The sequence below is a fragment of the Neocloeon triangulifer genome, unplaced genomic scaffold (assembly GCF_031216515.1).
Source record: "Neocloeon triangulifer isolate White Clay Creek 2 clone unplaced genomic scaffold, ASM3121651v1 ptg000002l, whole genome shotgun sequence".
NCBI lineage: Eukaryota > Metazoa > Arthropoda > Insecta > Ephemeroptera > Baetidae > Neocloeon > Neocloeon triangulifer.
In genome coordinates this window covers 9,166,982-9,191,682 of record NW_026775545.1, presented here as the reverse complement: position 1 = coordinate 9,191,682, position 24,701 = coordinate 9,166,982, and the positions used below count along the sequence as shown (strand labels likewise).

The window sequence follows — 24,701 nt, the reverse complement described above, 5'->3', positions numbered from 1 at the left end:
TTGACTCAATGTGTGAATATATTTATCGATAAGTTTCATGTGCTATTAATGTTTAAATAATGATACTTGCAAAACTTAAATAAAATGTGCAAAAGCTTTTAAAAATATCAGTTATAAATAATATTAAATATATTTATTTTTATTTTAATCACAAAATTTGAGGATAATAAAACAACTGTTCAAAAAAGTTTTAAACACAATATTAAGCACGGTATTTATAATTGTTTAACGTTCATTTCTAATAATTTTCAACAACAACGTGATAAACGATGTAGGATATTTTTTCAATTTTGTCTTCCACATCCCAAACAACTTTCAGTCGTAAATCACCAATTATTTTATTTGACGCTACATCCAGCCTGTCCTCTTTGCGCAAAGAAAAAGGCGTAGGCCTGAACGAAAAGTACAAAACTTGAAGGGATTGAATTACTCGGGTTGCGCGCCGCTTTATTTCATGCAGCGAGAGATTTTGCCCATTGTGTTTTTGTTGCAGGTACATAATATTCAGCCTCGCACAGCGGGCCGGGATACAAAACGTGGGTCCTGCCTGGTCAACATGCCCTTTCCGAGCAGCGAGCGAGTGTGTTTCTTGGCTAGGTGTGTGTGTGCCTGGCCTGGCCGGCGCGGCGGAGCGGCATTCATAGCGCAAGGACAGGTTGGAGTTGATGATTTATGAGCACTCCTTGGCGTGTTGTGAGCCAACCAGGACCCAAGACTAGGACATGACACATGACTCCAGTGATTAATGGTGTTACTTCCACCGAGACTTTTTCCTCAGACTTCTCTCTTTTTCTTTTTTTAAATTAAACACGGCACCAGCGTGGAGCCAAGAATGGAGAAGAAAAGTTTCTCTTGTGTGCGATGCAAGAAGAAGTTCAAAGGGCCTCCAATGCTTTTTGTATGAAAATAGACGCGCGAGAGCCGACACGAGGCGATTTATATTATGCCAACAGAGGCACCTTTCGCACTTCTCATTGGCTGATAAAGGAGAAAGGAAAGGGCAGAGGGATAAAAAGACGTATTGCTTCTGAATGTATATCAGGTACAACAATAAATGAGGGTGGGTTTTTCGGAAACGAAAAAAAAGAAGTAAAAAAACCATTTTACTTCTCACTTTTTCTATTTAAATTCTTGAACTGTAATGTTTGGAATGAAAAGTAAAATTAGAAAATTCAATTAATATAAAGAGCTCTAAAATCAAAGTGTTTAATAAGAAATTGTTGCATATTTGCTAAAAAAAAAAAGGCAGTCTTTATTATTTGCAAATGATATTTATTGATAGGAGGCCTTTACTGCATTTATTAAACTGAGAAGTTATTCTTATGTTTTTTTTTGAAAGCTATATTGAAAAAATAATAAAAAAAACCTCAAACCTCAAAAGTTTATTTGACATAAACATTTTCCAGCTAAATTCCTGTTAAAAAAGTAGTAAATCTTCCAGTCAAGTTCAAGGTTACAAATGCCTTGTGATCCAAAGCAGGAAGTCTCCTAACTCCCTTCACCCTATTCAATAGGCATTCTTTGTTTTTTTTCCTGCTTAAAAAGGACAAAAAATCGCTCCGATCCAGCAAAAAATGAAACAACAACCCATAACACTGCATGCAAGAGCGTTACATTTTTTCTCGTTTTGTTCTTCGTTGACCTACATTATATCAATGCACATTGTGTGAAGCAAAGACTCTCGCCCTTTGTTGGGCAACAAAGGCCCAGCCGAGCTCCAAGAGACCTTTCTCAAAAATATTGTGCTGCGCGCATCACTCATAAAAAACGGTCAGCAAAGGATGGAAATGGAAAGTTTGTTTTCACCCCCAAAAAGGATGCAATATATATTACAACACACGGGGAGAGTTTCGTTTTTTGCCACCCTCCTCCACCCTAAAGAAAGGTGAAACTTTCTAATTTTCACGAGAGGGATCATATTTGGCCGCTAGTTTCGTTTCGGGAGGTGACATCGACGGACCTCAAATGCAGGAGCTGCGTGTGAGGGTGAGTTTTGAATCTGGCACGTATTTTTCTCTCGTCATCTTCGTTTGCACCTGTCCCTAATCAATTTGAAAGTGAAATTGGACCCGCCGCAATATTTGCTGCCGCCGCTTTATTTATAAACCCTCGGCTTTTCTCATTCACATGCACGCCCTCTACATAATTCAACGCGTGGAGGACCATTTTAATTTTGAAATTTCACCATCAGTTAAAAAAAAATGAATTATTATTATTTATTATTGTACTTTTCTTTTTTGCAAGAGAGAGGAAAATTGAGCCATAAATAACAGGCTTCTCGGGCAAATTTATTTAAATAAGGAGGATTTGAGGCGAGCTAGCGCACAGCAGAAGAGCGCAGGGTTTTATTTAAACTCTCGCGAGCACTAAATAAATAAATTATATTACACGGCTAGCGAATTATGTGAGAGACTGTTGTGTGTCTGTTTGCATACTGCTGCATTGCTGCTATTTTCTTTGCGCTTTTAAATCTTGTTATTTTTATCCCCCACCGTAAATTATTCTGCAGAAACACGACGGAATTTGTTTTCAGCTTTGCACTCGCTAATGGGCTTTGTTGTTTTACAAGAAATTTATATTGTTAATAAATTCAGCAAAATTAGAATGACACGTGTCTCTCGTCGTTTTTTGGCCCACGGAGCTCAAACAAGAGAGCACTATTTGAAGTGTGTGAGTTAATTAAAATCAGAATCAGCATAGTGTGACTGACGCTCTCCCTCTCAACTATTAGATAAAGTTCTTCACACAGCATCTACAAGACAAATTAACATCATGTGGTCGGTCTGCAAACACACAACACAGCAGCCAGAAGCACCCCGAGTGCTTTGAAAATGGAATTAAACAAAACACGGCCTCGGCGCGCGCGAGAGTTTGTTTTGCGGCCGCCGCTACAAGTTGATTATTTCTGTGGCTTTGGCTCAAATAATACGGGCCAGCCAGCGGCTCTCCGTTTAATTTATATGTTAATTTGGCGCGCTGCTCTCGGCTAGGAAATCTAGTATTTCGTGCGGCCGCTCTTGTCTAATTATGCTCCACGCTCTGCTGGAAATTCTCCTCCATGCTGATTTCCCGCATTTTGTGGTGGTGGAATGCACTGCTCTATGCAAATTGGCAAATACATTTGTCGCAATCCAACACAACAAATTTCTGCACCCTGGCGAGAGAGAAATTTAAAATCAACATGGTACACAAAATAAAGGGAGTTATTTAAATTAAATAATTGCAATGTAACTTAGAAAAAATATTAAACTAAAAAATTATCCGATTTAAATTTATCTGTTCCAACATCCAAATTTTAATTTTTCTACGGTATTTAAAAAATGGTGAATCAAAATATTTATCAAAATATTTTATTTTCACTTACATGTTAAATAATTTTGCTCTTGCAAAATTTAGGTTGTATACAAAGTGCAAAGCAATATTATTTTAAATAATTTTTAAACCATTTTTTAATTAATTTGAAATAATAGATTTAGATTTGCTACTTTTTTGCATTCATTAATGGAACAATTAATCATTAAAAGCATCGTGATGGTGATTATTTTCCCTCTCTCTTTCTTTGTTATTTAAGTGCACTTTTATTTATGCGTTGGTTTTCCATTTGTTTCTTCACCCCAGCACACGCAAAAGCGCAGGAGATCCATATCAGCAAAATAGAAAATCGTTCTCTCTGCAGCTGGAAGATTTCCTTCCACAGATAACCAAGCTGCCTGCTGATGTGTTTGTCCATCTTAAATTTTCCTTCCACGAGATAAATTATTTTCACAACAATGTATAAAAGCGGCGGCGGCGGCGCTTTTGCTTAGGTGAATGAGAAAGAGAGGATCACTTTCCTGAATAATGGGAGTGCTGCTGCTGCATCAGGCAGCCATCATTGAACGAGCCGAGCGCATTAAATTAGTGATTATTATCTATGTAATGTTTTAATTAACAAAATAAGACATTTGTACTTTAACCTTGAGTGCACATACATGGAAAAAGGCCCGACTCGTCTTACATCATCCGATTCTTTTCAGGCCGAGATAAAATCTCGCGTTTATATTCACCGGCTCTCTGTTGTGCTGATAATACACTCTATACAAAACAGCTCGCGCACAATTATGCCTATTAAATTATTTTCTCATCTCGCCGCAAGAGAGAAAAAATTACTACGCCGGGCAGGCTGGCGATTATTTTAATAACACACACGTATGTGCTGCACAAAAATGAGCACTTTAGCCGCCGGCTGTGTTTCATGCATATGTGCGCATCCCGAGAGATGCTACTGTGTAAGCCCGGGAAAGGGTAAGAGTGGTGGTGCATTTTAATAAATTAAAATATCAGCGCTGCATAACTCTTTTTTATTTATGGAGCTCATAAAATCATTAGTTAATTGCTGTCAAAGCGATAAAAACCGCTGCTACTGAAACGAAAGCCATCAATTTAAATATTCAATGAGATATTTTATATTATAGAAATGTGCAATCGAGAGATTAAAATTTGAGCTTTGATAAAAATTCAAATTAATTATATTTTAAGAATTTCCACAAATTTATGCCTGGTCGCCCATATTTATTACAGTGAACCATTTTATTAAACTCCTCGCACTAATTTGCATTTTATTAATAACACGCCGGCCTTCCTGAGCCGCGATAGGCTGTTATTAAAATGGCCCAAAGCACAAAATTCTCTCGCCGGTGCTTTTCTCACAGTTCTCGCCAGAGCAGCTGCAGCTTTGATTATTATTAAAACACGATTCGAGCCAATTTATTATATTATAAAAGCCACGGTCAAAATGACTTAATTTATACCTGAAGTATGCAAATCCGCCAAAGCCCCTGCGTGGGTATGCAACCATGTGTGTATCGATGAGTTCGGCCCAGCTGAGTGAGAACGAGAGAGAGAAAAACATATATACCAAAGTGTACGTGCTGTGTACGTCTGTTTCATTTTAGCCAACGAAATGGGGCCCCAGAGGGTGAAATATACTTGCATAAACCTCCCTCATCCCTTTTCTTAAATTGGCTGCCTCCTCAAGATAATCCCTGGTGAGAGCTCCAACACTCGCTTCCGCACACACATCCACCCTGCGTCGAGCTGGGAGAGAAACAATCTCGCGCCGCAAACAACAATAAGCGCCTCTCACATATTAAATTATGTGCAAAATTTATCCAACGTATATGGCATCAATTTAGGAGCAGAAGTTATCAAATTTTCCGGAATTTTATTTATTTATTTTTAATTTTTGGTAACGAAATTTCATTGCAAATTTTCCGATGGTGAATTTAACTAAGCCATTTGGGTGAATTTTTAAGTAGTCCGAAATGAGATTTTTTAGCGCACGGCCGTGGAAAAATCATCGAGTTGAGTTATTCACAACGCAATTTTTCGCGATGCAAATTTTATTGTTTAATTTTTCAGTTGCAAACGAACGTTTTCACGCATAAATTTGATGGCAAAACAGTGACGAGTGTGTGGGTAATAAAAATTATCTCTTTTTTGCCCGGCACTCTCTCTCGCACTCGATGAACGCCCCGGCGTTTTTATTTATGCATGAATTTATACTTTATTTATTTTTAAATTTCCGCCGCCCTGTTTGCACTAGGTGTGTTAAATGTGCCGTAATGTCAACTCGCTTTTGAGTTATTCCTCTGCAAAATGAATTAAAAAAAAATCACGTGTGCAAAATTTTTTTCCCGCTGAACAAAACGCCGAAATTATAATGAAGAGAGGCGACGGGAACGGCCAGGCTTATCTTGTAGCAATTAAACTGAAAGTGGTACCAAATGAATGTACGGTATATTTATGCGCATTTAATGGCGACCGACGAGTGCTTTAAGTTTGAGGACACGCGACACGAGCATTAAGGGCCGTGAAATCTGTGGCTCTCGCACTCCATTAGGACTGGAGCTATTATTTTATGCCCCCGCCGCATGCATGCGATGTAATTATATTTGAGAATTGCATGTAGGTATGTAATAACGTCAACTACAACACGCTGTTCATTACATTAGCACTTTGCGCTTAATCAGCTCACAATCATCTCTCTATACTCTCACTCGCACACACAATAATAATAATGCTTCTATACGCAGGCAATATATTTAATTAAAAACCGCGTGTGCGGATCTCATCACCGAGGGCTTAATAAATAAATTCCCACGCCAAAAAAAAGATTACCACTGCACGCAAACTTTTAAATATATATATTTTTTTTACCTCAAAACGTTAACAACGAAGCCAAGAGAAACATTCCTTTTTTGCTAAAAATCGGATATTTTGCTCTGCCGAGCTTTGTTTACAAAATTTATACAAGGATGCCTATTTTAATGAAGGAATGCTGGTGGAAAGTAAACAAAAATAGTCAAGGGCCTACAAGGATGCTGTGGTTTGGAGGGAGATACTATCTGATTCACATAACAAGCGGGGAAAAATGGTGATGAGACAAACCTCCAGATATTTGAAGAAAAAATTCAATGGGAAAAATTTTTATCAGGATGGAAAATTTTTAAATTATGCAAATTTATATGAAAAAAATCAAATGCGAATTTTAAAGAAATTTTTTTTATAATGAAATGCTGGGACTTGTAAAGATATCGAGATTTTATTAATTTTCTCATGAATAAGAATTTGCATTTTGTTGCATCACGTTTAACTTATGACCATGACTGCCAATTTACAGTTTATTGATACCTTTTCCATGCATGCAGTTCCCTCTCCCAGTGAGATTAAGTCATTTCCCCATTACCTATGGGGAATATTAAAGTGTGATGCTGATGCACTCTGCGGCAATCCACATTCCACTCTGTCGGCCATAATAAATAATACGTGGAATCTGTATGATGGGAGCTGCAGCTAAAGTTTTGAATTTCATCGCACACCTTTATTCACAAACCACGCCTGCAAAACGCAAAACGACTTCCTATAATAATTTATATAATTTTGCATACATCGGCAATTGTTCGTTCAATGAATTAATTTTAAACTGCTTATGCTGAATTCAATTTTTCAGGGTGATTTACACCTTTTTTAATGCATGCCCAAATAAAATCTTATCTCAAAAGTGACGTCATGCGTAAAAATCGAGCCGAAGCAACACCCCAAGGTGTTACAGCTCTCAATAAAAGAACCGAGAATAATAACGTGCGGCGCAGAGCACCTCGGCGGAGTAGAGGAAAAAAGCGGACAGTAAAAAATGAGGCGCGCACAGTTAAATATGTGGAGCATTTTAATCCCATCGGCGCTGTTTCAAGAAAAGGTTCTGGCTCTGGATTCGCGCGTCCTCTCTCTTCGTATAAAGCATGGGCACCGAGAGTATATACTGCAATGTTACAATTTACATGCAATTTATTTACCGAGAGCGTAATTTATCTGGGCGAGAGAGCGGCGCGCTGCTCACATGCTTTATTGTCTTTCGTGCAATGAGTTTTCAGTCACTAGGGGACAATTTATGAGGACCAATTAAAAGAGTGCCTCTGTCGTGTCCCCGACGGACCAAACAGCACAACACCACTACATTTTGCAGCTGATCAAACGCCGCCAAATATATATATTACCAAAAACGGCTCATGTATTTTGCCTCTTAATATAATATAAATAAATTCACACGGATGAAATTTCTTCCAAGTTTGCAATACAAAAGGCGAACTTTGGGAAAACAGACGAAAGTTTTCTGGAAATAATAGGAAGGGCGGAGAGAGGAAAAGAGAGAGATCGGTCATGCCCAGATAGCTTTATGGCCGTCCAGGGTAATATAAAAGAAATGAAAAACACCGCGTCTCACAATTCACCAAACTTTACTTCTGTCTGCCCGTGCACGGTGTAGGCCCATGAGTATTTGTATTTATTCAGCCGAAAGATGGATCGCACCGCAGAAGAAATTCCGAGAAAATTGCATTAAAGGACACATTTGCAAAATCCCCTTGAGATTTGTTAAGAAAAATCCACCTAATAATAAAAAAAGCCAAAGTCAAGGGAAAGGAAATCAATTATCGAATTATACAATTCGAGCCAGCGTAGGCTAAACGTGGCAACCTCGAGCTAGGCAGGTAAAACTAGTTCTAAATAGAATCATGGCTGCTGACCCAGCTGTTGTTCCGAGCTGCTCGCCCTCCCTAGCTCGCAAGACACAAAAACTCACGCACGCAGGCAGTGACCTTGCACGCCTATAATTCAATACAATTTTTTTCTTTAACTTCTTCCGTTTTTATACATTATATTTTTCTCCAGTGGCTTTTTAGGAAATGAAAATACACAATATGATGCATTTGGGCTTTATACATTTTATTATTGCAGAGGCCTAATGAATGAGACTCGCGGAGGGGTATTGCAATGGAATGGGGGAGCCAACGCGCTTCAGGGGCTTCCGCTGGCGCACGGACTAGGCATGCCGTCTATCGTAAATCTGCCGCACTAACGACCAACTTTATGGAATCGCAGTTGCCGCATGTTGAAATAGGTGGCTCCAGACTTGCAGACGTGCTCAACACCTTAACATTTTATTGATTTTAATCAACCACTGATCCAACTGCGCCTGTGCCTTCAAAGTAAAAATTTGGCCACGGATTTTTTCGAACAAATTTTTAAGCGTAATAAATAATTTTATTAGTTTTTAATCGGAGAAAATTTACGTGATTTGATTAAATTAATTAAGGTTGGCTCGGCTTGTATAATCTCGGCCGTCATCGCGTCATAAAAGCGATCGTAAAAAAGAAATAAACGCAGTCGTAAAACGCGGCGCACTCTACGTTCGGTGGTTCATTCATGCGGCGGCTCCTTTCATAAAAAGCAAGCAGGCAGGTCTTGCTGCTGCTCGATTTGATTATTAAATCTAACACGTGGTCGCTACAATAGCTGCTATTATGCCATCACAACAAACCATAAAACGAGAATTACTGCACCATTAAGGCCCGCCCCGCCCGCACTACTTGCGCCGCGGCAGCCATTAAGCCGGTGGGTATCCTTCCGCCGATAAATAGTGTGGCGTCTCACCTTGCGAGGGCGGCAGTCGTCACGCCATTAGCCACCTATCGAGCACATCGTAAAATTCTGCGCTTTGCAGCCAAATTACACGTCTCGTCTTATTTATTGACGGCCGCGATTTGAATTGATATCATGAAGACATAAACAATCATTCGAATCAGTCCGAAAGGGCGCCGCTCGTAAAATAAACCGCTAATGATGGGCCGAGCCGAGTTATCGAGTTACTGGCCAGCGCTCGCGCCACTTAACATGCTGTTCAAAGAGGGCTCTACCGGTGGTTTACGACATTGCCCACCTAAATGCTCATTACGCACACAGTAAAAAATTGCATATTGCTGAAATTTAAAATAATAAGCCAAAACTTATAACGACTTTATTTTAATAGAAATGTTTCTGAATAAAAATTTTGAGAAATGGCTTAGAATGATTAAAAGATAAATGAATTTCTGACTAATAAATTTTTTAAATAATCATTACATTTTTAATCCCTTTTTATTTAGATTTTTGTATTTTGATTAAATAAAAAAGTAATTAATTTGTCTTACATTTTTTTTATCAATTTATTTAAATTTAAAAAAAAATCTTTAACTGTCCAAATTGTTATATCACATTGTTTAAATTCAATTGTTGAAAACAATTTATTTGAAAAGGAATTGTTTGGACAAAACGGCACCACCACTAGCAAGAATATTGTATAAAACTTCTGATAAGTATAATTAATATTATTGTTTTATTAATTTTTATAATTGGGAAAGTAAAATTAATACATATATTCCCTTTCCCTCAATAGGAATTTTTTTTAACAGGCCCATGCTAAATATTTATTTCTCATACATGGCTAAGTGTGGTATTGCATGGATGCCATAATTTCAAATTAAAATTTCACCACTCCTCTGCCATAAATGCCAAGGTATTAAAGCCATTAATGCTCAAGCGCTGCTTTGTTTACTAATTACAAAGCGCTTGAGATTTACACCCCCTTATCATCTACGTTATGATGGGATGCTGGATTTGCGTACGTACTCTCGCACTCTGTTAGGATTTACACACGCAGCTCGGCCAAAATAATCGCCATCGTCGCCCAGGGCTAATTTTAATGCCGGATACAGACGCCGAGACTAATCGAGCCGCGACTCTCTCGCGCGCGAATATATTAAAAATAACTGCAAAGTTAGATGACATCAGTGAGGTATTTATAATGCATTAGAAGAAAGGTTAACTCCTGCTCATGTTTGGGATAAGCTTTTCCAACACAGGTGATTTTCTAATCATGGTTGTCGATCTCTAGTTTGAAGTGATTATCTATCGAATATAACAATTGCATGGCCGGCCATGACTGAAGGGAAAACGTGACTTGAGGGGCTTCACTTTTCTTTCAAACAACCATGTGATCATCGCGCACCAGAGGTTCTAATTTAGAAGTCTTTTGGTACGTGCCGAGAGCAGCAAATCGATCCAATTTGACGCCTAAACCTCACAAACACATACAGAAATTTTGCTCCAAAAATAAATATATATCATGGAGTCATAATAAAAATTTCACCGCTATATAAAACCGATTTTCAGGCCTAAACACAACTAAATTCTTTTATAAAGCTATAAATCGCCCAAAATTTTGAAAGAATAGAGACATTAAATCTCGCTGTTTTTGTGAATTGGTTTGCGAGTTTGCGGTTTCATTATTTTCACCCTCGGTGATTTGTGAAAAATTCTACTCGCAGGGGCAGGTGCCGACAAACAATGGCCGAGTTCATCTGCCGTGGAGACATTTTATTATTCAGTAGCGTCTAACACAATAACCGCACTCCACTCCAGCCCTCGTCCCAATTGGATTTTGATTGATTATTCAAACGAGCCGATGAACAAATAATGCAGAGCACGGACTGCCGAACAATAAGCGCGATTGGCTGCTTTATCAAAAATTAACGACGCAATCACGCCGAGCTTATTATTCATGGGTGCATCTGCCGCGCCAATCTGCCTGTGTGTACAATTCAAGCTCCGTCTCCTCTACACATTTTATTATTCGCACGAGATATTACACAACTATATACATACAATCGACGCGGGTGGCAGACTGGAAAAACGTACGTCGAGCATCACGCCTGCCGCTAATTAAAAAAACACGCGAAGTTCTTCTCTCGTGACGAGGATATATGTCTAATTCATAATTCATTATATACCAGCCTGAAAACTAGGATACAAGGTTGCGAAAAAGGAAATCCCTCATTTATTCCGAAATGATATCAATTCAAGATTTATGCAAATTTTTGTACACAACTAACACAATTTACTAGGCACTTTTTACTTGAGTTTAGAGTTTTAATTTAATTAATATCTTTTGATTTCAATAAATGTTGAGAAATTATATATAATTTTGTAAATTTAAAAAATATAAAATGTTGAGCTTAAAAAGCATAAATTTTTTTATTCTTAAATTAAGGTTTCTAAAAATTTACCTCCCAGAAGATTTGTTATGTAACTTTTATTTTTTTAGTTCATGTTTTCTGTTGAAGTTCAAATTAAAGTCGTTGTGGGATTAATTGTGAACTTTTGTGAGCGTTTATTTAATTTCATTAAATTTTCATTTCGTTTTAAGATAAGTGTCAATTTAAATTTAATTTTTAAAAGTTCCAAAAGTTATCAGGGTGACCTTGTTAGTGAAAAATTCACGCGTCAAAGTCGTTTCACCACGACAACAAACACGAGCTTGGCGTGTCAAAAATAACATTTTCCCTAGAGCGGAAGATAAAAAACCCGCGAACAATAATTACACTCTAAATTGCACTTTAATGACGAATGGAAAGGTATAGCAAACATGCAATTAAACTCTAATCTAATCGTCACCGCGGACTTCCGAATGCCAACACAAGCAACGTTGCCACTTCCTCTCTCCAGAATCGCAGCTTCGCAATTTCAGGACACACCAATTTAAACTGAAATCGCAAGCCAGCCTGAGATCGGTCCATACAAAAAAAAATCAGGGACAATCTCAGGATGGCCGCTGGAGAGGAAGCGGCACTCGCGGCGTGGCATCCGCAAATCTGGCGACGCGTGCTGCGCAGGCTGCCTACCTTGACTCCAGCAGGAGGGAATCATACTGTTGTGGTGGTGCAAAGGCGCCCCGGGACCCTGGGAAGAAGGTGCCAGGGGCGGTGTGCCCTAGTTATGGCCCCCGTCACCTCCTGCCTGTTGCGCTTGGGCTGCGGCCGCTGCAGCGGCTTTCTGCGCTTGTGCCTGCTTCTCCTGCTCATTGAGCTCTTTAATGGCCTGGATCTCTTTTTTCAGTTTCATGCGTCGGTTTTGGAACCATATTTTGATCTGCCGTTCCGTCAAACACAACGCATGAGCCATCTCTATCCTCCTCCGCCTCGTCAGGTAATGGTTTGTGTGAAACTCCTTTTCGAGTTCAAGAGTCTGATATCGCGTGTACGTTTGCCGGCCTCTCCTGCGAAGGCCATTTGCACCTGAAACAGATAAAAAAAAAAATTAAAATACTTTTCAATAAATAAAAAAATGCATTCAATGTAAACAAATCAGTACAAAGATCCTCAAATTTTATAGCCAAGCATACAAATTTTAAAATCAACCAACCGAAAATTTCAAATTCCTGCATTTCCCGTTTGTGAGTACTTCCGACCGAGTCAGCTTCCGTTACGGAACTAATGAAAATTTTTCATTTCTCTATTTCTGCACCCTTTCCTTATTCTCTCCCCTTCTGCTAAAGAAAATTTCGATCGATTTTATTCAAGTACTGGAGCGGCAGTAATGATCAAATAATAATTTTCCTTCTCACACTTCAGTGGACAGGGGGCCAAGTGAGATATCAAAGGAGGCTCCGATCACGAATTTTTTCTAAGACCGTTTTGTTATCAACCGACAATGAAAATATTTACATTGGATCCCTTTGAAGGCTGCTGCCTTTTTTACGATCACGCCTCATCATCATGTGCTTCTCAACAGTGCTTTTCGGCTGCTCCTGAAGTGAGCTCGAAATGAAAGAATCCCCATGGCTCTCGTTTTAAAAAAAGCGTATCACTCAAGGTTAAGCCTGGCTCGAGGTAAAAAGTGGAAGCAGTCGGTGATCTCGTCGAAAAAATGTACCACGTCTACTCCACCTACCAAATTATTATTATGATGATGGCCGCTGAGCAGAGAGAGCAACGTGCCGGCCAATTTAAAACAAAAATAAGCAGTATAGAAATAGAGAGAGAAAACTAAACGAATTTTGGTTCGGGTGGACAGATATTATGAGTTACGAGGAAAGGCGATTGAGTTGTTTCAAATAATTCAAACTCTTTCTTTCTTGCTTTCGTATATAGCATTTCTTTTCTTTTGTTCTGATCTAATCTCGCGGCGCCATGAGGGAATTTTGACACGGCAATAAATCTCTACTTAACTTTTATTCGTTTTTAATGGAAAAACATTCACGCGGCCTTTGGAGTCTCATAAAAAACGCCATTCACCGACGTGTTTATGATCACGCAATAATTAAAAGACAAAGCAGCCAAAAATAAAAAAAAATAAAAGAGGGAATATTTTTTTTTGAAAACGAACGCCCGGCGATCACGCAAAAGCGCACACAAGGAGAGTCGTTGAAATTATTCCATGTGAAGTGGAATTGTAAATTAGATCGGAATTAAGTCATAAAAGGAGGAGATACACCACCATTATCAAGATGTATATTATGAAATAAGCCGAGATCCAGATAAGGCGGCGGCATGGTGAGAGAACGTGCTTGCCCACAATGCGAATTATGGTTTCCTGCATGAGCTGCCCCCGGTCCGGCATTTCCATTATTTTCAATTGATTCGTGCGCTCTTTCGAATTAACAAACAATTAAATTACCGGTGCGTGGAAATTATTTATTTGTTTACTCAGCGGTGATTTATACTTGACAGGTACAAAAAGGTTGAAAGCAGGAATGCGTTGGCTTGAAAACAAGCAAGCAATTATTTCAGCTCATAATTGTTCCCTTTGTTCGAGTTGCGTGATTCTTTCTTAAATAAATTGGAAGCCGCGGTGTAATTTTTATGGCGATGCAAAAGCAATAAAACTCCCTACACACAAAGGCTCTTTTTCCTAGCTTTATATAATGCATTGAATATTTTTCCGCGCATTCCAAAAGTAATTTCGCGATGTGCGCCTTTATTGGTGGTAAAATCACAATTTTATTGCCACAGTGGATTTTGAATGCTCGCCAGCAGCTTTGAAATCTTTATTGCATTACAGACGAATGCCTCTCGTCATTTATCAGCAGCGGCACAGTACAAGGGCATAAAGAGAAAAACACGCCAGCAGTTACAACACGATGGCAGTGGCGGCAATTTCTCTTGAAAAACGGAAAACGATTAAACACTTTTCCCGCCCGCAACTGAATCAATATCCAATAAAAATAATGTGCACATCACCAGTATGGAAACTCTAAAAAATGGAGTCACGTCTCGATTTCCAAACTCTCATCATATAAAATATAAAATGTGGCTCTCTCTTCACCAAAAACAGGTCGGACTTGTGTCCATCGTCAGGCTACTTTTCTCGGCAGTAATCGTCAAAGCGGTAAAAAAACTTACTGCTGCTGGATTTTCAAGGGCCAATTAAATACAACTTTTGGAAACCATTTTATTGCGATGGCGGCGGATCGAGAACTTCATCTTCTGCCGAGTGTTGCAAACGGCGGCTGGGTATATCGCGCCGCTTAATAGAAATGTCTCATTCATACCAGCGCATAGAATTTTATGATTATGGCCGTCGAGTCGCTCGAAATAAAACGACACTTCATCAGTTTCGCCCAATAAACATCAACAACTTTGTCCAAACAGCGCTGTTGGGTCCGTTTCTCTCAACTTTCAACAACTACTTTTGTTTTCGTGTCGGCAGTGGATGGGGATGATGCGGGATCAAAACAAACGGAAAACTATAAAACTGCCTCGGGATCACGTCGAAATAATGTCCCTTCCATCTGAATTCGATGTCAACAACGCATCAAAGAACTATAAATAAATTTGAATAAAAAATAGATTATTTTAAAAATTCAAATTTCATAGCAATTCCATAATAATGTTTTTTTAGAGCAAAGTGTATTTTTTATTATTTAATATTCAAAATAATATCCTGATTTATTTACATCTTTTTAAAAAAAATATTAATTAAACTCGCTATTCCTGTAAATATTTTTTATCCATTTTTATTTTCAAAATTAAAAGGAAAAAATAAGGGCCATTTAATGATGTTGAATGAAAATGAATATTAATTTTGTACGAAGCCATTGTCTCTTTGTACGGCGTTTTGGAATTTATGTCATCAATATATATACATTAATTCCTTTTTTTATTTTTATTTTCAAAGATTGTCAGATTGGCATCGTGATTCAGCACGGCATCTTATTCTCGTTAAAAGAGAAAATTGCACCTAAAATGCCGCCTGGCATCAAGTTTCCCTCTCTCATGGCCGCGGCATTTTTCCGACACATCATTAAGCGTTGATGCTACTTGCTGCTCAAGACAGGTAGTCAGCGAGTTAAAATAAGGAGGCGCAGCTGTCTGCGTGCAGAATGAAGATAAAAAAAGAAAAACAGGTATCCGTCGAGTAGCCAATTCCATTGTTTTACAATTTTTACTTGTTATCCTGCGCTCTCGTTGCCGGTAATTAGACGTCAGGCCGCTCTTGCTACAGATAACGGACGGCATTTTATTTCCCTCTAAGCGAGATCTTGCTGTTTCCACCAAGAGAATTATTTTCGTCTTGATGAAAATTCCTGCTCTCCGAGTAAATCAAGCGGCCTTAAATGTAAAGTTGCGAGCAGCCTTTTTCTAGAGACTTTCTGTATGTTGACAAAATTCAGAATTAATTAATTTTATCTCTCACTGCCGCGTTCTTCTTTTTATGTTTTAATTGATGCGGAACGAGCCAAGCAAAGGCCGATAAGAATTTGCTGGTGTGCTCAAAACGCGCTGCATTCCGAATTCCGCTCGGAGCTCGACCGATGGCGGAGAGCAAGCGCCCTATATGTGATCTCCTTTACCAATTAAACTGCACCCATAAATCCTCAGCAGTCCACCGAGAAGAGTTAAGAGCTTTACGTTTCGTATCCATGGTAACTTATTTCCATTCTCTGGCGGCGGCGACGCTGCCTCCTCTCTTTTATTCTAATCTAAAAAGCAGCCAAGCGAATGATAACGGCAGAGAGAAGAAACACTGCAACTCAAATCACTCCCTTTCGCCTCCTCATAAATTCAGATTTTTTCCTTTGATAAATATTTTTTGCAGAAATTTCAATGAGCTGGAATCACATCAAAGGCTAACCAGGATAAATTAATTCTTGCAACGAGAAGGAGGGTTTAAAAATGCTAATTACCTCGAGACTGATTTATCACTAATTAAAGGGGGCGGCCTTGATCTGGATTTAAATTGCCTTTTTCAACATCAGCCATGCCGACGCATATTAATTATTCGCATGCTTCCTTTGAGAATTGTCCAATTAAAATGAGAAAAGCGTCACGTCGCACTCCATCTTCTTTCTTATTCTTCTCTCTTTTTTCTTTCTTTCTCTCTCTCTCGTTCCACTCGGCGAAGATAAACTTTTCTATTCCCCTGGTGCTAAACGTTAATTTCGCCTCTTTTTTTTATCCCTCTCCTGCCTCTGATTTCGCTCCCCTTTTCTAATCAAGCTGATAAAAATGTGTCCCTTTAATGACTCTGCGAGCGCCTCTCAGATGTTGCTAATCTCTGCGGCCGCCGTTTAATCCGGAACAAGTGACCTCTCTTCTTTTTCTTATCAATTAATTAGCTTTCGATTCTGAGCAACGTGCAGTTTCTACTGAGTTAATTAATGTCAGGAGGTGAACTGCGTGTGCAAAACTCACGCTTTCCGTCTCTCGGCTCGGATTAGAGTCTCCTCTACCGAATCCAGTTTGGCCAACTCTAAATACGCCGAGCTCGAAATTAAGGCAGCCCGGCTTTCCAGCAGAGACACAAACAGACACGGCCTGGCAAAAGTTTTAATCTAAAGAGCTTTGGAATTCCTTGCACCACAAATCAAAATGTCTTTCTCTCTAGCCGTGCTGTTGCTTTGTGGATGTTTCTCTCTTGCTTTGATAAAATTTTCTTAAGAGAGTTTTAGTTGCTGGAAATGGTGTCGGCACGCACTTAACCGCCTTTTTGGCTCTTCGATAAAAGTTTCCAGACCGATCATGTGTCATTATATTGGATATCACGCCGTGGCAGCAGTTGGATTGGAGTTTTTCAGAGTTTTATCTACGATGAGCACTCTGCTGTATGGAATGGCGTGTCACGCACTCGGATAGCCGCGAGTCTATTCTGAAAATTTGGCCGCATTTGCTTATCAATTTGATCTTTTCCAAGTTCGTACTCATTGGCCTAAAATTATCCACAACAAACAGAAATATTTTCCTCTTTTTTGGCTCATTTCCAGCCTGTGCTTAATAATAGCAGCAGGGCCTCGATAATTTTAATTGAAAAAGATTCCACTCTGACATTTTGCTTTTGCTGCAAATTGCGACAAATGGTAAAATTATTTCCACAGAAAATAAACATTTCAATAAAATTTCCCAAAAATGTTGAATATTGTTATTGATCAATCTTATTTTTAAATTTAATAAAATAAAAACAAATAATAATAATAATAATATATATTTGACATTTTATTGGTGAGATAAAATTCAGTTATTATATTTTTAATTTGAGTTTTCCTAGTTACATGCTTCGTCCAAATGGATCATGTCATTCTATGAGCCGGTGCAGTGTGTTTCGTGTCAAGCTCTTACGTTAATGTAATTTTCAAGTCAGGCAGCCCTTTGTAACGAAAGCCACGTTTGCTCTCTCTGCACATTAAATCATTAACATTATTATACAATATGAGTGTCGTGCTCGCATAAACAACTCAATAAGTGCATGCGAGCACATTAAAATTCAAGCAGCGACTACAAAGAAGAGAGAGGCGGTTACTGATTTTTTTTTCTTAATTTGCATTTCACGTGTGGGCACCGCTCATTTTTGCACCGCGGCAACTACATAAGAAGAGGAAAAAAACACCTTTCGTGCGTCGGTTACAGCGTAAATCACACCGTTCCCGTTTTAATTAGCCATAAATTTGGCCGCCTTAATTACTCGGAGGCGTGCTGATGACGAAATTCCAATTAATTTGTCTGGCGATGCGAGATTTATTTTGTTTTAAATGGAGGCGCGCGCGAGTTTAATTGTCGGCGAATATCTGTAAGGAGATATTAAGGGGTGGAGTCGCGCGCGCCGAGAGATGCTTCATCCCCTGCTCGACCCCCGAAATGAGCTGCAGCGCGAGAGGGATGATGGCGCAAGCTGTTGTTTTGCGGGGAGAGCAATTTCGGCTCAAAAATTAAAACCCCCGGCCATAAATTTCGGCACGTCTCGAGAATTTAGTTCGGAAAGCGTAACTTTCCTCTTTCTCTCATGCAAAACTTTAAATTGGACTTAATTTGGTTTACAGGCCGGTTGCTTTGTGTATGATGAGAGACTTGCGATTACGCGCAGAATGAAGTGTGAGGATCGTAAAGTTGATTTTACGAGCCATAAATGTAAAGACACGGCAATCAAAATGGTAATAATATCGTTTTACTGCCTTTCAAGTGGATTTTTGTGGCTCGCGCGTTATTATATGGCAGCCTTGAGACCCCGTGTGTGCGCTGCCGCCGCGTCCTTTTCCCTTCTGACAATAAACAAAGGAAGCGGCGTGCGCGCTCACAAACGAAAAGCAGCTGAATTACAGTTGAAGTGAAAACGATATTTCCATCCCTCAAATATGAGCAAGTACTTCAAATAGGGAAAAAGCGTGTGACGAAATTGATGTGAAAGTGAAATGTACCTTCTGGGAATTTCGGGGATGCCTCATATGGAACGAGGTTATGCAACCGGTCGGGCAAAGATTTATTTTTTAAATTATAATTTAATTTTTTTCTATGTACTTGTATACTAATTATTTTAAAATTTTTATGAAAATTTTATTTCTAATAAAATAACTAAAGAAAATAAATAGTTTAATTTCATCTTGAATTAAATTAAAAGCGCCTTTAAATGTAGAATTTAGGCAACCTGCACGACCGGGACTCACAGGATATGAAATTTGAGATTTCTTTCGTTGTAAACTCCCAGCGGGCCATCGACTTGAATATTTTTTTTATTTATGGCTTCATTACAATGATTTACGCTTTTGTCTGCTGAGAAAGTGGCCGCACATAAATCTCAACAAAGATACGCGTCGAATTCAAATAACAGTACTCTCGAATCAATATCTCATCTCGAAAATTTATTTATTTCCATTTTGAACGCGTCTGTTCTTGCGAGCAGCAGCTAATTTTACGGCTTCTAAATTGGTTAGCAGTTGTGCCAGAGCTCATCATTGACACTGCGTGTGATGAACCCCGAGTGCTTCACCTTTGCCCCAACAAATTAAACTCCTCCAGCTCCTCTAAGCCTCTTCGGAAAATCCCCACTCGCGCGTCTACCACATGGTGTCTGATAAGAATTTCGCTCTGCACCCCGACACTAAATAAAAAGCTTATCTGCCGGGGCCATACATTAGAATGGAACATCATCCTTCATTAAAGAAGTTCTTCTGATGAGAAGGAGATATTGCACTGCTTATATACACGAACGCGCTGGTGCGATAAATAAATTCAGTCGCACTCTGTGTTTTTAAAAAGATAGAAGGCATTTTCTTTTTCTTTTATAAACGTGCATGGGTGTGGGGACGCGGAGCCAGCCATTTATTTTTTTCCTTCCTCCTCAACTCTCCCTGCTTTATATAAAAATAAGAACATTACTCTCGGCCGTGACAGTTCCCTAACTCGGAATAAATCTTGCACCATGCGACTCTAGGATGATATTTTCTCCCTCGCGGGATTTATAATAAATGTAAGGGCGGCTGCTGCCGCCGCGCTCTGCTATATATATAAGTGTATGTGACTTGAATGAATATTCCGCGTCTCTTCCTGTTTCACAAGATGCGCCGAACCTGCAGCTAATTAAACTTCTTTCACGCGCGCGGGCGTGAGACTGTAAGCAGCTCTCGTTGCCAATTAAAAACTTGGAGGCAGGACAGAATTTTCGATTTTTCCTCTAATGAGAAACACATGCAGAGAGGAATGGCGGCAGCTTCGCGATATATTTATTTTCGCCATCTCTGTTATTTTTTTTTTGTGTGCCGCGCGACTCTCTCAGGAGACATTATCGTTACATTGTGAGTTGTATATTTATGATTTACAAAAGAGCCAATGGCACGAGTTATGGGCTTGTTGGCCGCCTTTCTTTTTCGCTGATGATTTGCCGCCGCATCTGTTGCAAAAAACAAGCGCAGACAGCGGAAAACAACTTATTCAGCGCATCAGCTCGATAAATAATTTCCACTGAGAGAAGTGCATTGGGATACAAGTATGATCAATCTGCTGTCCCCGAACAAGCAGAGAAACAACTCAATGAGACTTGTTCTTTTTGTCCCTTGCTGGGTCTGTGAAAAAAAAATTATTTATTCTGCTCAGACATCATACAATTCTCCTTTTTAATTATTATAATTTAATTTGAAAATGATTTTCCACTGTGGACGTGTTAAAATTATTTATAATAATGTGACAATAAACAGGCCTTGTATTTATTCACAACAAAGCATTCAGCAATTTAATTACAATCTTAAGACTTATCTATTAAATTCTGGATTTTATTGTGGATTTTTGCTGACTGTTTAACTTGATCATTTTGCATTAATTTTACTGTCAGCAATAGATTATGTAAATATTTATTACAAATTATCCTCATTTTTATAAAATTTTATAAAAAAAAGACTGTTTGTCAGAATACGTTATTTTATAACTCCTTGAAAACAAATTTTCATGGAAAAAGGACTTTCCAGCGGTGCATAATGATAATGGCCGAGTCATTCTCTCAGGTATATTTAATTTTGCGCAGATGAATAAAACATAAGGTTTAATTATTTCCAAGATGTGCGTCAAAAGACGAAAATGATTCTGGTGGTGCAATATTCCGAGCCAGCCAAGCTGCCGGCGCACAGGACGCACGGAATTTATTTATAAGTCTAGAGTGAGCCGAAAGTGACAAACTCTAGCTGGTAGCAGCTGACGCCGATTTTTCATCAGCTGCCTTCAAAAGAGCCCAACTTTTTGTTTTACAAATTTCCTTTTGTCATGTGGGAAGCTGGCTGTGAAATATTACAGTCAAGTGCTGCGGCCTTTAAGGCAAACCGTGCTATAGAGAAGGAAAAAGATTGAAAGATGGTCGCCCTTGCTTCACTTTCAACCTCAAAAAAAGTTGGAAATAAACATAGTTGGGCTGCTAAAGTAATAAATTAACTTACAATTAGACCAAAAAACGTTTGGAAAATTAAAGAGTAAAATAAAAATCATATAACATATAATCAATAATAATAGTAATTTTTGTTAGACGGCCTAGAATACTTTTAATTACATTTCAAATATGGTATTTCATTATTTCCAAATATTGAATTTGACATTAAATGTGTTATGCCTTTACATTTAAAAAAAAAAGTTATTGCATCACTATTTAAATGAGAATAAAAAATTTCCGCTGCATAAATTGCAGTGAACGCGCGTGGTGCATCTTATGAGATATGAGTAAAATGACTAATAACGATAAAGGGCACTTTGATAAAACGCAGTGCGCCGCGCATGCATGCATAATAATATGGTTCTGGCAGCGTCTCTTGCAATGCGCGAGATGAACATCTGCAATGTCAATTAAGAGTAAATAATATGGGAAAGGGCGCGTGCACGGCCAACTTACACAATCTCACTTGAGAATCGCGCGTTGCAGCTACACAATCTTTTATAATTTTTTTTCGCGTGTAATGTTATGCAGAAGATGTGGAGGAAAGAAGAGATGCAGTCGAAAAAAAATCATAAGAGAGGCAAAGAGGCTCCATTATGCGCGTCTGATAATCATCTCTCTCGGTATGGCCAGCATACGACGACAAAAAGACAGAAAAACGAGGACGCTGCGTGCGAAATGGGTGGCATTTTATCATTTCGAGAGAGTGTATGGGACATAAATCAAATGACGTACGACGCCACAGCAGGAAAAATCTGTATGCGGTCGGAGTGGCCGAGAGAGAGCGGAGGTCGGATGGTGTCAACCGAGACGCTCAAAGCAACATTTCCTGCTGATTCCGCGCCGCCATGCGACACAAACCAGTAGAGAATAATTTGATCGCAGGGGATCCGGCAAATGAGAAATGGCAAAAGTGTCCCCTCGAGTGCCCCGGCACACTGGACACTAGTTGCTTTGAAATAGCATTGAAATACAGAGAACAGTAATTTTTGTTATATTAATTTAAAGACAAGCAAAACAAAATAATAATTTAAAAATATTTTCTTATTTCAAACAATAACACGATTTAATTGTGATTAAATTTTGTAAAATTTATTTTTTATTTCTTATATTTTAATCAAAATTTAATTATTATTTATACCAGTTTATTAATAATTGAAGTATTGCCGACTAGTTTTTATTTTATATGTTTGAAACTATTATTTAACTTTAAATTTATTGTGTAATTTTCATTAATGCTTAAATTTAATTGAAAAATCATTCCATTTTGGTCTCCTTTGATATCAAATAGTGTAAAAGATTAAGTATTAATGAAGAAATTTAAAATACATAAGTATTATAGTAATAAATCCAGTGAAATCCATTAAAATAAATTAACAACATTATACCTAGAAAAACCAAAATATGAAAGTTATCACACATGAGAAATAAAATTCATTTCTAATTTTTTTATCATTCCAGGTCTTCCGTAAATAGTCTGTTTGGAATTAAAAGTACAGAACTAGAGCCATTCTGCTGACGATATCATTAAATTAATTCGCCGAATGTAAGTATCTTGTTATTTTTAACACGATGCCAATAGAATATCTACTTCCCCCTTGCTTTTGTGGTCCAATTATTACACCGAGTTGTACCTCCTCGTTTATGACACGGATCACCTCAAAGGTTCAAAAGGGTTAAGCTGCGAGGCACGAACTCGGCGCAGCCAGCCAAGGAGAGAAAAGTTTTATGCACACCGCGAGTTGAAAATAAGAAAATAATAAAGTCGAGTAACAACTGAATTGCTCACGACTTTTCATGTATTGTCCCATGAGCAGGCGGTATAAATTTCAGCGCGGCAGCCAGCAAGCAGTGCGGTGTGACATGCTCATTTAATTCCAGCCAGTCTCGCTAAATCACGACCATTATCGGGCCAGGCATTATGCACTTTATTACATGCATTACATTTGTACGTTTGCGCTTCACAAATCGCCGCGATTCGCTGCTCGTAAATCTAGGATCTATGGTTCGTAACTGACTTGAAGTAAAAATTATGGACGGCAAAGTGAAATTTAATATTAAATCAGAAGGTGTTTCTGGAAATGTGTGTTGCTGCTCAAAAAGCGTCAGCAGGGGAGACAAATGGCGCACACACAATAAAAACGGCGTTAGAGAACTTTTGGCGTTGCCATAACAGCTAGAGAGTGGGCGAGGAGCGAGCACACGTGGAATGGAGAATTAATTTTGATTTTGGCTGTGAGGGGCTGCCGGTGCGGCACGGAGCACCATAAATCACCACTCACGTGACCTGGGCACAGCAGCGTGTGTGTGCATGTAGAATGGTAGAAAGTGATAAATCAAAGCCGCGATACTCGGAGAAAAATGAGCGCCTAATCAGCCAGGCACCATCTTGAGAAAAACACAAAGCCCGAAATGAAAAATAAAAGCCTGCAGCCAGCACGCGCAAAAAACACTCCTTCCAAAGCCCTAGGTCGTTATGGTATTTTTAGAAGTGAACTAAAATAGATCTTGGTAAAGGCAAATATCTAAATATTAATTTGAAGAATATAAATAAGAGGTATCAAAGAACCATATACAAATCCAGTATAATTTCATTAATGCAAAAAAATTAGCTGCAAATAATATTAATTGAACATTTTATTTATTTAATTTAGATACTTAATGTAATTTTTATTAATACATATTTAAACATTGCAGTTAAAAGGCCATTCATTGTCAAATTAAGTCAATAAAAAATATGGGGATTAATTATAATTATTATTGGAGATCGGTTGAAAATTTTAGCTAATTATTTTTGTAATAACTTTGTAATAAACTTGGTTTAACAAAATTCCAGTAACAATTCAGTCATTCAATTCAATTTTTATTGAGCTAAATGTAATCTTCTAACATAAGAATAAATTTATTGGTATTTGAATTTTCACTATTTTTTAATTTTAGAAATGCTTTTGAAATATTCATTGTACATTTTATAAATTAAAGGCTTAGAAGTTAAATTGTATCTTCACTCCTATCATAAATTGTCACGTTGGTAAATATATAAAATTAGCAAATAAATGTTTGTCTTGTTTTGCCACCATCGTCAAAACAGCATTTTTAATGGAGCAATTAATTAGTGCCCCTTTTTGCTCACTGATAGCTCTTTACGGTTTCCGCCTTGGATTTCCAGTTCTGTACGTTAATTTATCGCGGGTGGCAGCTAAATCATGGCCTATTTGGTTACCTGCAGCTATTACTCGAATCATTCAGAGCCGTTTTGAAAAAACACGGGGGTGTTGTTTGTAGGCGGGTCTTGGTTTCTTTCAAGTGGGGAATAATGAGCCTCGGCGGCGGCTCTCGCGGCAGGGAGTAAATCCAGCAGGCACCCTGCAGGGCGCTTCCAACCACAC

The 24,701-nt window shown here is 38.5% G+C and overlaps 1 protein-coding gene across 2 annotated transcripts in view; it reads right to left on the bottom strand.

Annotated features, from left to right (window-relative positions):
- LOC132205143 (homeotic protein ultrabithorax) overlaps positions 1-24,701 on the bottom strand; it is a 107,446-nt gene that overhangs the window by 23,795 nt on the left and 58,950 nt on the right. For both annotated transcript variants that reach the window (XM_059634043.1, XM_059634044.1), the window contains exon 2: positions 12,036-12,428. In XM_059634043.1, the coding sequence (XP_059490026.1) occupies positions 12,124-12,428 (305 nt within the window). In that variant the 3' untranslated portion in view covers positions 12,036-12,123. The remainder of the gene's footprint in view (positions 1-12,035; positions 12,429-24,701) is intronic.